The sequence below is a fragment of the Aethalodelphis obliquidens genome, unplaced genomic scaffold (assembly GCF_003676395.1).
Source record: "Aethalodelphis obliquidens isolate GAN/ISIS:26980383/991018 unplaced genomic scaffold, ASM367639v1 scaffold57, whole genome shotgun sequence".
Taxonomy (NCBI): Eukaryota; Metazoa; Chordata; class Mammalia; order Artiodactyla; family Delphinidae; genus Aethalodelphis; species Aethalodelphis obliquidens.
This window is the reverse complement of record NW_020838001.1, coordinates 4,246,496-4,258,729: the sequence shown is the minus strand read 5'-3', so window position 1 is coordinate 4,258,729 and position 12,234 is coordinate 4,246,496. Positions and strand designations below refer to the sequence as shown.

Genomic DNA, 12,234 nt, shown 5'->3' with positions numbered 1-12,234 from the left:
TAAACCACACACCACAGGATGTTCCCGACAGCCGAGTGGTCCTCTGCAATCAGCAGTGTTTTCAGCCACTGCCCACCAGCCTCAGGAGGGGCAGCTCTGCAGGGCAGAGGACATAGCTGACACCAGCACCACCGGGGCCATGGGCAGCGCTGGCCACGAGAGAGCACCAGGCAGGCTGGAGCAGGGCAGGTGACAGAATCCAGGCGCCATTTCTCCAGGACAGAGCCAGGCAGAGGGCCAGAGTCCAGGGTGAACCAGGGACCACATCAAATGAAAGCTTTGGCTCTGAGAGCCAGAGCCAGAGCAGAGGAAGGGAGGCACCGCGCCCCAGGAGGACCTGCCCACCCAAGCTTGCATTCTGCCTGGGGGAGGGGCCTTCCAGACACTTCCTGTTGGATTAGGAGCCTAGAAATTGCTCCTCCCATGACAGGAGTAGGTAGGTAGGCAGGTAGGCAGGCAGGTGGGTGTTGCGTTGGTAGGATTACCTCGACAGCGCACAAAGCCAAGAGAAAAGAAGGGCCACTCCTGAGAGGAGGACCCCAGCAGCTCTGCACAGGGACACAGGTCACTTCTGATCCTATCTCCCTTTAAAAACGAAGGGCACAAATAGAACATTGTAACCCCAACAAAGGCCTGGACAGAAGCCAGCCATGTCAAAGAGATGATGATTTCCCCCTATTGTTTGCTTCTGGCTCTAGACGGCACAGCCCCAAAATCACAAAGTCAGGAGCCCGGGCTCGTCGCCCTTTCTACTGGTGAGAGCTGACAGATACCAGCGCCATCTGAGTGACAGCGACGTGGCGCCCCAGAAAAGCGAGCCAAATGCTCTTGTATTGTACCCAGACCTCTGAGGGGGGGGGCAGGCAGCAAGGCAATGCCAAATTCCCAGTGGGCTTGAGCCTTTCTGGCTGATTGCCACAGTCAGTGGTGGGGAGCACGTCATATTCCCTGAGTTCATTTCTACCCAAAGGAAAGTTTGAAAAGCTCTCCATCTCTAAAATTAGTCCTTATCAATGACTGTCCAAAAAAATGTGTTCAAGAGTGACTGTACCCACTCGCCTGGCGGAGCAGAACCAAACTTTTGTGTCTCATCTTGGAAAACGTGTTGGTGCCGAGGGGACACATGACAATGGCCTGGCGAGCCTTTTGAGAATTCACGTGAGTCATGTCTCCCCCAGAGTGACTAGAACAGGGCTTCGCACACAGTAGGCATGCGGGAACAGGTGGCTTGAAAGCACTGCTCTAATGGGCTTCAAAAAAAAAAGAAAAGAAAACCTCAAAGTCAGACGAGGTAAAAGCCCACCTTTCAGAAAACCACCAGATGTAACCACCTGACTGTAGCCACCGTCGGGCAGCTTCCCTCCCTGGTTTGTCTACCTGGCGAGGATTTAGAATGTGGCACCTGTTGGCAATCCACTCTTTAATAGTTGGAGGCATTTCACATTGACATGCATGTTGTCAGATGACAGGGGTTGGTCACTTCTCAATCACCTCCGTCTCCCCACGATGCCTGGAAGAGTGTCGTGGTCACAGAAGTGACTCAACGTGAGGCTGCTTAACAGCCAATTTCATTGTTAATTTCCGAGGCAGCTCCGGGAGGGGAGGCAACGAGGCCCGATACAACTAATAGACAGAGACGGATTTCTCTGCTTCAGCAAATGAGCTGCGGAGCGGAGAGTCACAGAGCCCACCCTGGTCACAAAAGGCCCACCGCTGGCCGAGCCTCCATCACTGACACCTGTTTGCTCGTGTCCTGAAACTGCCACCCAGACACTCCTTCCTGCCGCTGAGCCACCTGCACTTTCAAATGCTTCTACAATAGAAGCCGAGTCGGAAGAGCATGTCCATCAATAGAGCCCCCAGCCCCTCTCCCAGGGCCTCCAGAGCCCTTTCATGGAACCAGAATCTGACTTGAAAAGAACTCGGTGAGCGTGGAGTTCTAATTCCACCTGGCTCAGGAGTCCCAGGGAAAACATCTCTAATATGTGGTCACCTGTCCTTTGATTTAACGCCGCTTCTGACGAAGAGCCACCATCTCCTGACAGCCGTTCCACTTCAGAGCCCTAACTGTTGGAATATCCTTCCTTGGGCTGAGCTGAAATCTGCCTGTTGAAACTGCCTCCCATAGGTTCTAATTTTGCCCTGCCGAGCCACATAAAATACATCATAATGCCTTTTCCACAGGACAATCCTTTAAGGGGCTGAAGACAGTTATTCTTCACAGTTCGTCCAAATAAGACCCTGATCGTAATGAACTGGAAGCTGCGCTTTCCAGTCCAATGGGTCCAGGAGCCTCCCTCTGGCAGAGCCCCGCCGGTGATATACGTTGATATATGTCCGCACTTTATTTACCGCAGACAGACAGGGCCCCTGGTTCCTTCGCCTGGTAACAACCCGAGGCCGTTCATCACCCACTTGCTCCTTTTCGAAATTCACTCTGCAGCAAGCACTTTTAAAGTCATGCACGTAATGCATTTAAAGAGCGCTTTCTGCACAGAGCCATTTGCTCAGCCCCGGCACTAAGTGCGAGATGGAACAGTATTTCAGCGACGTTCTCCTGCCCCCAGAGCCCATGTCGAATGTACGCCAGAAATGTATCGGTAACTATACATGACTGGGGCTCTAAATGCAGTGCTTTGTTAAATGTTCATTTGCTGATTAAAATGCATCTTGCAAAGAAAGTGCATTAGTAATGCAGAATCTAGTCCAAAACTATGTATTATGTAATGCACATTTTCTAATAATGCAGGCAGTCTCGGTGTATCTATATTAGTGGATCGGCTCCGGGCTGCCAGCTCCATTATAGGCAGAAAGCACTCCTTTTGCAAAACGAAGTACTTTCTTATGTACACTAAAGAATCATAATCCACCTCGTTGCTGACAGCTGGCATTTGTCTCCATTGAAAGGGCATTCAGCAGCACCCACATATTCCTGAGTTTTTCCCAATGTGCCCCGAGAACCACTTGAACGATGTCTTTATGTTCCACTCACTGTCAGGGGGGCTGAGCTGATTGAAGAAAGCAAGTGGGCGGGTCAGTGTGAGCAGAACCTTTGGAAATGTCTCAGGTTGGGGCTGAGAGACCAGGATTTGAGATCTGCAGCTCCAAAGGGCCCTGTCCCGTGTCCCCTGATACCATCCATATGATGACTGGAGCCATCCAGACACCTGTGATAATAAAACCCTTTCAGTCACTCTGCAAAGTGGTAAAGAGGAGAGCACAACGAGAATGCAGACGTCTGTCTTTTTACAAGGTTTGCAATCAATCCCACTTTATTACACCAATCAGTATTTTAATGCTACAAACTAACTCGAAGAAAACAAGATGCAAGATAGACACAGCCAAGAAGACAGGGCAGGAGCATTCAAGACCATCCCCAGAGAAGATGCAGAAACAAAACCTCCACATGTCAAAACAGTCGCTAGGATCTCACTAAGGTCTTAACTCTGGGTTCAGCAGCTCTAAGGCAGGCATGGTGCGCAAGGGATAAGGGTGAGTCACATCACACTGAGGAATAGCTGTGGGTGCAGGACACTTCGGCACCAGGAAGCAGTGCCAGGAGGGGACACCTGGTGGACCACCTCAGAAGGAAAGGCAGAATTACCTAATGGACTCTTCAAGTGTCCCCCATGTTGACTCAAAGACAAGAAAAACCACCTGTCGCACCTGTAATGCCTTGTTGTTGCTTCCACAGATTCTAGGAAGATGGTTTTGCCCTGAGTTATACCACCGGTGGACCTGTCACAAGGGCAAAAGTGATGCTGCATATTTTAACGGGGAGGGCATGCACAACCCAGAAGCAGCAGTCAGGTTACAGGTGGAACCCCAGAGCTTCCGAAGCACCATCCTGCCTGAGCAACGACCACTCCACGGATCCCCCTCCAGGAGGACATGGAGCTCATTTGGTTCTCCAGGGCTGAGAAAGAGATGGACTCATTTCCTTTGGGGTTCAACGACATGACCTAGGGTGTCGAGGGGTCCCTTAGCCCTAATGCTCTGGTTGATCCAATAATTTTCTCACTAGAATGCACGCCGGGTTAAACAATGTTGGTGGGTAAGGAGGGAGTCCTGAGTGGTTTAATGCTCTGAGTAACAGCAGATTAATCCTAAGTATCCTTTCCTTGATGTAAGATTTTCTTTTCTTTCCTTTTCTTCTTCCTACTCTATCTTCAGCACCTAGAACAGAGCTTGGCGTGTGCTAGGCACTCAACATTTGTTGAATGAACTCACTTCGTTGAAAACCTATCTATGAAAAGAGCTTTGAGTGGTACCCAGCGGTTTCCTTGATAGCTGATCGCCCTGCAGCGCCCCCCAAGGGCAGACAATTGGCTGCACCTACTGAAGAGCACAGATATTAACTAGTGGTTCCAGCTAATTAGACTTTCGGCACATGTTCTCAGCTAGAGCTCAGGGTGGTCCACCAACGGGCTTGGGGACGTGTAAACCATCACTCCGTCTGTCTGTGGGGGTCCTTCTTAGGGAAGATGCTCATCTATCCATTAGGTAACTAATTAGTCTCTTGAGACCGCATTGGTGGTTGGGGGGATTGGAAACTGCTCAGATTACGGTCACTGTACCAGGTCTGCCAAAGGTGATCTCACGATTAATTAATGATTGCCTGAGGTTACCATGCTCACACTATTGAGCCCCTGGAAAATGCCCGGAACCGCACCGTTAATACTGACGTACAGAAGCTCATTCCTCCGGAATATCCGCAATTTTGCGGTCTGGTTTTTAGCTGCTTCGGGCTTTGTTCAACTTATCGATAACCCTGGAGAAGCTGGGGAGCGGTACGGACCCCACGGAGAACCCATGCCTAGCTGCGCAAGCACTCTAACCTGTAGCTAGCTCGCTCGCTCTCTCCTTGGCACCCGCCAGGCCCCCAGCCGCTCCCATCGCCCAAATCCTTTCAAACAAGGTTCCCTCCTGCCACCTGCCGGCCCATTAGGGTCTACGCCTCGGGCTCGGCGCCACTGCGCAACTCACGCGGAGCCGCCCCCGCCTCCCTACTGCACATGCCCGGCAGAAGTCCGGGCGCGCAACTTTGCAGAACCTCTCCGCCCCATTTGTCTTCGCCTCAGTCTCCTCTTTCCTCTCCCAGGCGAGAGGACCAGCGGAGGCACCTCTCCCCGAGTCTTAGGCTGCAGAGTCTAAGACTTAGAGAGAGGAGCCTGGGAGGAGATAGACTTTTTCTCCCCTTTTCCCATCCCTTCTTTTTGCCCAGAGAGGCAAATAGAGGCGCGGAGCTTTAGAAAGTTGAGTGGTCAAGAAGGTAGGTGCTTCCTTTTTCTCCTCGCGCCGAGGTGGGGCTGGGACCTCCGGACCCAGCTTCTTAACCTCGCGAGGAGCACCTTTTCCGGCTCTAGCAGCCGATGCTCTTCGGAGCTGCTCTCTGCAGAGCCAGAGGGTGGGTCGGATTCGCCGAGTGTGTGTGAGGATGGATCGCAGATCCCGAGCTCAGCAAGGGCGCCGAGCTCGCCACAGTTACAACGATCTGTGCCCACCCCTAGGCCGCCGGGCAGCCACCGCACTCCTCTGGCTCTCCTGCTCCATTGCTCTCCTTCGCGCCCTCGCCACCTCCAGCGCCCGCGCCCAGCAGCGCGCGGCTGCCCAGCGCCGGAGCTTCCTTAACGCCCACCACCGCTCCGCCGCCCAGGTATTCCCCGAGCCCCCCGAATCCGACCACGAGCACGAGGAGGCAGACCTCGAGCTCTCCCTCCCCGAGTGCCTGGAGTACGAGGAAGAGTTCGACTACGAATCCGAGACCGAGTCTGAAATCGAGTCGGAGACCGACTTCCAGAGCGACCCTGAGACCGCCCCCACCACTGAGCCCGAGACCGAGCCCGAGGACGAGCGCGGCCCCGTGGTGGCCAAGCGCCGCACCTTCGACCAGTCTCTCACTGAGCGTCTCAACGCCCTGAGGTTGCAGAGCCCCGACGCCTCCCCGAGTCGCGCGCAGCCCAGCACTCGGGAGTCTGAGAGCCCCAGACAAGGGGAGGAGCCCGAGCCCGAGGACAAGGATCCGAGGGACCCCGAGGAGTCTGAGCAGCCAAAGGAGAAGAAGCAGCGACGGCGCCGCTGCAAGCCGAAGAAGCCCACCCGCCGCGACCCATCTCCGGAGTCTCCTTCCAAAAGGGGACCCATCCCCATCCGGCGTCACTAATGGAGGACGCGCCCCAGATTCTCCTTGTTTTCTTTGACCCAGGTTGGTGACCAACCGCTAAACTGGGGAGTCTGGGGTCGGTGCTGGAGCGGTGGGAGGAAGGGAGGGAGAAGCAAAGGCAGGTTAGAAGGCAGGCGGGAAGAGAGCGGGCTCAGCTAGTTAGCCCTGGAGGCGGGGGCGCAGGGCGAGCTAGGAAGAGCTCCGCGAATCTCCCCCGGGGCGCTGGCGGGCGCCCGGGTGGCCAAAGGCCTGTTGGCCAGAGGGGCGGCGGGGCGCTCCTCGCGCCCCTCTGGAGACAGCCTGAGGTCTCCGAGCTGGTGTCCAGGATGCACGACTGAATTCCGGGAGCACCCCAGGTTTCGAGCTGCACACCCAGAAGGCACGGGTAAGTACTTTGTTTTACGTGCTTTTTTCCCTCCTAGAGTAAGTAGTCTCAAACCAGTTGGCCTTGGCGGGTGCCCGAAACGTGGTTCGGAGGTGCTCGCGCCAACTTTCAGAAAGCAGAGCCGCCCGGCGGTAGCGACACTGTTGCAATGTGCGAATACTAACCAGGCTGGGATTGGGCGACAACTCCGGAGACTGCCGGCTCCCGGGGAAAGTTGCGCGCGCACGCGCGCACCGCTTAAGACACTCGGAGCCTAGAGCCCAGGTCCCGTCGCTGTCAATTTGGACCGGCTGCGCGCCGGTCCTGGCCGCCAACGCCCGTCTCCGGGCGCTTGCGGGGCCGGAGACCGCAGCAAAGAGCGTGCGCACCTGCCCGCACGCCCCAGAGCCGACCTCTAAGAGCCGGCCGGCGGTTCCCCACGAGTCACCGGTGCTTGGAAGGCAGGCAGAGGAGGTACGGGAGTCTTGGGAGGTGCCCAACGGGCTACCAGGGTTGGTGGTGTGGGCTTGGTCACGTCGGGGCATCGCCAGCCTTTTGGCGCAGCTAGTCTGGTGGCGGGGCGGGGTGCAGCTTGGCTGGAGAGGTCCCGGGCTGTTTGCGCAAGGGCCTGGGGATGTAAGAGAGGGGCCAAGAGGTCAGCGAGGTGGTCACGAGCGGAAAGGTAAAGCGGAACAAGGAACAAGCTGGAGAGGGAGTCGCGCCTATCACCAGGGAACCCTACAACGCGTCCCCAAAGAGCGCGGCACCCGCCGAGCTGGGGAAAGGTGTTGGATCCGACGCAAGTCCTTGGGCGATCGGTCGAGAGGGGGCAGGAGCCGGCGGCTACGGCAGCCTCGAGGAGGGGAGGGGAGGGGAGGGGAGGCTGCGCGCACCGGCCATTTTCAGCTCCGGTGGAGCTAAGTTTGGAATCTGTAACCTGGAGGCGAAGCTGCCCTGGTGTCGGAGCACAAAAACGGCCTGAATCCGGTAACGCATCTTCGGTGCGGAAAGTGTGCCTTTCTCACCAGTCCTGGGGGAAAAGACTGGTTAGTGAAATGTATTTACAAAACCTCACCCGATTTGGAAGTTGGCTTTATCTTGGTGCGCGCGCGTCTCGTTTGGCGTTGGTTTGAGCTATTCTGATGAGAATGATTTGGGGGGGGGAAAGTGAAACGTTTTGAGACTTGAAAAGACGACGGGTCAGGTTCTTAGACTCCTAAGATAAGGTTGCGGCCAGAAGGAACACACGTTAAAGGGTCTTCCTTCCAGGTCTCTTCCCTGGGCAAGGCGTCGCGGAGCCCCAGAACTTCTTCTGGGCTGCGGCGCTCGCTGACTAATGGCTGTTGGATGCTGTTCTGGTCTTCACTAGTAAATACCGGGAAGGGGGCTTCCCTGGGCAGCGGGGAAATGTCCAGAAGTCTGGAGACTGCCGAGGACTTGTAGAAGGGTCCGGTGCGCCCTGGCTTTGGCTTGAAAGCGTGAAAACTGCCTAAGTGAAATGGGGCTCCCCAAAGCTGACATTTCTACTTAGTGTAAAAACAGTGGTTCTGTGTTCCTTTCCGTGGCATTAAGTGTTCTGTTTTTTCTCTGTTAACGTCTTAGCAGCCTGAGTTCACCCAGCAAAATGTCTCTGGTGAATAGGCAAAATCAGCCAGGGGTGCGGTTGGCTTTTTTGGTGTGCTTTTCTGTGTGAGGGCTGCCCTCACAGGCTGGGGAGTTTGGGGGGACCCGTTTTCCTGCAGAGCTGGGTTTTTCATTGGAGAAATTAGCATATCGCCTTGTTGCAGGATGAATATACAAGTTTTTTTTTTTAAGTCGTCAGTGCCTAGCCCACACCTGTCACCCCAGTCTTGGGCTCTTTTTTAACCTGAAGGCTGCATAAGGAGAGGCTGTCTTTCTTAACAGTAACCAATATACCAGGTTAGTTGTTGCGGGGCGGGGGTGGGGGGGCCCATGTAGGAACACACAGTTTGCCATCTTTCAGACGCTCCTCCATGAGCTACATGATTGTGAAAACCTGTTACCCACCCCACAGCCCTCCCCCACTCAGTTCCCCTCCCCCACCCCCTCTCCTTCCATCCTGATTCCAGGGTGGAAGAGTCATTAGGCACATACACAACAACTGAGGAGCATACCAAACCCCTATGACCAGGACTCACCCCATGGAGAGGGAGTTTTGCTACAGAGACGCTTCAAAAAATACTCTTTCTACCTAAGGCACTGGTGTTTAGCTGCCTCTCTTTTCTAGAGGCATTTCTGGCAAGTTTTCCAAGCATTCCCAACTCACTAGTCTCCCAACTAGCCCTTTGTCTCGCCCTGCTCAACTGGGGTGTTAGCATTTGAATGGGCTTAACTTGCCCTTGCAACTTAGGAAATTGTCTTAGAAAAAGCAGACCTTAAGAGTTGACCACTGGGGTGAATTACCAGCCAGTTATAAGGTTTCGATTGGAAAGAAAGGGGAAGAGGAGGGGAAGGAGGGTAAAGCTACTTAAATTGTAAGCTCTGATATTCAGGATTTTTAATTTTGCGACATTAATCATTTGCTTAATAGAAATGTGCTTTTTCTTGGACAAAGGTGCTCTTTTAACTGAACTTTTTGAGTTGGAAAGTCATGCAGCAGTGTTCAAATACTGTGTGGTGTCAACAATCTGGTGTAGGTTTACTTCTGAGGTTTGGCCAGCAAGACTTCTAATCTGTTTATCAGAATTCAGGAATTGGGAATTTTAAAGTTTGGAATTGTTTTAAGATAGTGTTTCTTTAACGCGCTAGAAACTTTTTCCCCTTGGAATTGCTATCAGCCCTTTACACTTCAGCCCTCATTTTTAGCAGCTGTGATGGAGGGTTTAATGAGAAAGAAAGCTGCAACTTCAGTGTAGGTAAGAAGGAGGTTTGTTTTTTTGTTTGTTTTAAATAACCTGCATGGATTTTACTTAATTTGTCTGTATTGTTACTGCTCTTCATGTAAAGGGAGGCTATGGAGAGGAAACTGAGCAGAAACCTTGGTGTTTGGGGAAAGTGTGTCTCTTTAACAGAAAGGTGACCTATAACAGCAAATCGCTAGAATCAAATTAAGCGTCCAGAGTGATGTCATATGCCAGCTCGAGTGCTACCCTTCTCTTAAAAATTGTCCAGCAAAGGGGGAATGAGATTCTCATATTACATCTTTAATCCCCACGTTCCAGAATGAGGGATGGAATTCCTCGTCCTGCTCTGCGGGTTTGACATTAATGACGCTATTTTCTAAATCCTGATGCCCCAGAAGTGGGCAGCAGGATCTAAGACCTCAGGCTCTTCTCACCCTGGCCCTGCCCAGCAGCCTCGGGTCAGACCCGGTGGCCTCTGCCTCAGTTTCTTCACGTGGAAAATGAAGTAGCTGAAGAGATGGTCCTAGCATCCCTTTCTGCTCCCAACACTTGGAGGTTGATTAAGAAGCCTGGAGTTGCCCAATTTGACTCATACCAATGATTTTAATGCTAAAGGAGCCCCCCCCACTGCCGCCCCGAACGTTAAAGCTTGATAGAATAAAAGCCAGTTGGGAAGAAATCCGTTTTGTGTTGATCTAATTTGATTTTCCCAAATCTGGTTTTGAATGGGGGGCAAAAATGGTTTCGAGGCCAGTTAGAAATAAATAAACGATAGATAAGTAAGTAAGTAAGCAGGCAGGCAGGTTAGAGAATTCAGAATTCCACTATGTTCTATTACTAACGGGGGGGGGGGGGGTGGCCTCCTCAAGAGCAGATACTTAGTGTTTGTCTTAGGTGTGCTGGTTTTCCCACCTGCCCTCCCTGATCTCAGGGTCGGGGCAGGGAGCCCTGGAGCCAGCCTGGCCCTGAGCACTGCAGCCGGGAGATGCTGGCCGCTTTGGGAGAGAGCAAACTTAACAGCCCCGCTACTTAACTGACCACAAGTGTTGAATATATTCTTTGGTAACACGTTCAAGTGCCCTGATTAGGTGAGACCTGAAAAAATAGCCCAGAGGCTGCAGCTAGTTAGGATAAACCAGTTTTCTCAACCTTTGTATTTTTTTTCTCTTATCACTCCCTCCCAGGAGCTTCTTCAGACATCTTTTTCTTAATTAGTCCTCACCCATGAAATGTTAGAGATATATCGTCTATGTTTCTGTACTGCGGGATCTGGTAATAGCTAAGGGTTTTTTTGCACTCCCCCCAAACCAATCTTGTCTCTGTTGCAAATGCATGAGATAAGGAAAGCAAATGTTTAAAAGAACTGGTTTATGTCAAATTAAGTGATTTAACATTCTGTTTTTGTTTTGTATTTTAAACTTTTGGGGGGCTACGTATTAAAAGGCTATATATAAGGTGGATTTTACTGATGTTTGGTTTCTCTTTCTGACATCTCATGTTTTTTCCCCAAGCCCCCTGGTGCCGATACTGGTGCTAGTGCCTACTTAATTCACGCGGCAGAGAAGCCAGAGTAAACAGCCTAGTGACTCAGTTCTCCCAAGCCCAAGAGTCTGCAGTGCAGGGCCACCATCACCTGCTGACAGCACTCAGCCAGTTGAGGCGGGACACCTGAGATGAGCTGACGCCACGGAACCCACCCCCCAACTCCCTATTCCAGGGTAGAACCGGGAAGGCAGCCTCCCCCAGCTTCACGTGTGGACACGGCCTGTTTTTTGGGCTTATTTTAGGCTGAGCACGTGGCCAATTAGCTGGGGGGGGGGCACAGATATCAGGCCATAGCTAGAGGAGGCTTCATGGACAGAGGGCAGGTGGTGGCTGTAATGGGGGGTAGACGTGAGGACGACAAAAGGAAAAGAAGGTTTGGGGGGATCACAGGAAAAAGAGGGAAACAAGACACCTGACAAGGAAAAGATGAGGTTTGGAGATGGGGATCACAAAGCCTATAAATGTTAGGGCTAGAGAAAACAGGTTGAAGCACGAGATTGGGGAGAAAAAGGTTTAGGGGAGACTCCATGGCAGTCTTCAAATACGTGGTGGCAGCAGGGGCAACGTCAGCTTAGCATTAGGAAGAGCATTTTTCACAGACAAGGATGACAAGGGATGGCCGCTAATGGGGGTCTCAGATTAGTCACCCTTAACCTCACCGTCCCTCTGAGAGTCTCTTACAGGCCTGGCCCAGAAATTTCAGTTTCTAGGTGCGGTAGAGTTGTCATACGTATGACCTCAGCTGCTTCAACTAAATGGAAAGATTCGCAGCCTAGGAAACCTTGCTTCACGTGGCTCAGATCCTAAGGCCTGGATTCTGGTTCAGGGAGAGTCCCCGAATCTCAAACCTGAGCGGTGTTAGGGGGTGCAGGGCCAAAGACTCCCCCACCCCGCCCCCGCTGAAGAAGACAAGTTTCTCCTCCCCGACGCGAGAGCCGGCTTCTGAGTGTCCTGGCTTATGTTGCTGTCTCAGTTAGATTTCATTAGGAAACTGCACTCTGGGTAATTGAGGTTGTGCGCGAAGGTGAAATATACCATTCCCCTTAAATTCAAATCACTATGCCAAGAATCACCCGGGGTGCCTCTAAAGCCAAATTTCTCTTCCGGGATTCCCTCCCGCCATCCCAGCCCCCCACTTTTGCCCCCTCTCAGTCCCCTTCCTGGGGTGGCACTGGAACCACCACTTCTCCCCCTGAAATACTCTGCTGCACCACCAGCCAGCGTGGAGACCACAGCTTCATCCAGGTGACTGGAGAATGTCTGGACCCACCCTACAAGCGCAGGGGGTGAGATGCCTG

General features: G+C 52.8%; 1 protein-coding gene across 1 annotated transcript; it reads left to right on the top strand.

Moving 5' to 3' along the window:
• Positions 1-4,674: 4,674 nt before the first annotated feature.
• On the top strand, positions 4,675-6,831 carry LOC113609529 (neuroendocrine secretory protein 55-like). Its single transcript, XM_027086870.1, has one exon. The coding sequence runs from the start codon at positions 5,438-5,440 to the stop codon at positions 6,161-6,163; it is 726 nt and encodes a 241-aa protein (XP_026942671.1). The 5' UTR covers positions 4,675-5,437; the 3' UTR covers positions 6,164-6,831.
• The last annotated feature ends 5,403 nt before the right edge of the window (positions 6,832-12,234 follow it).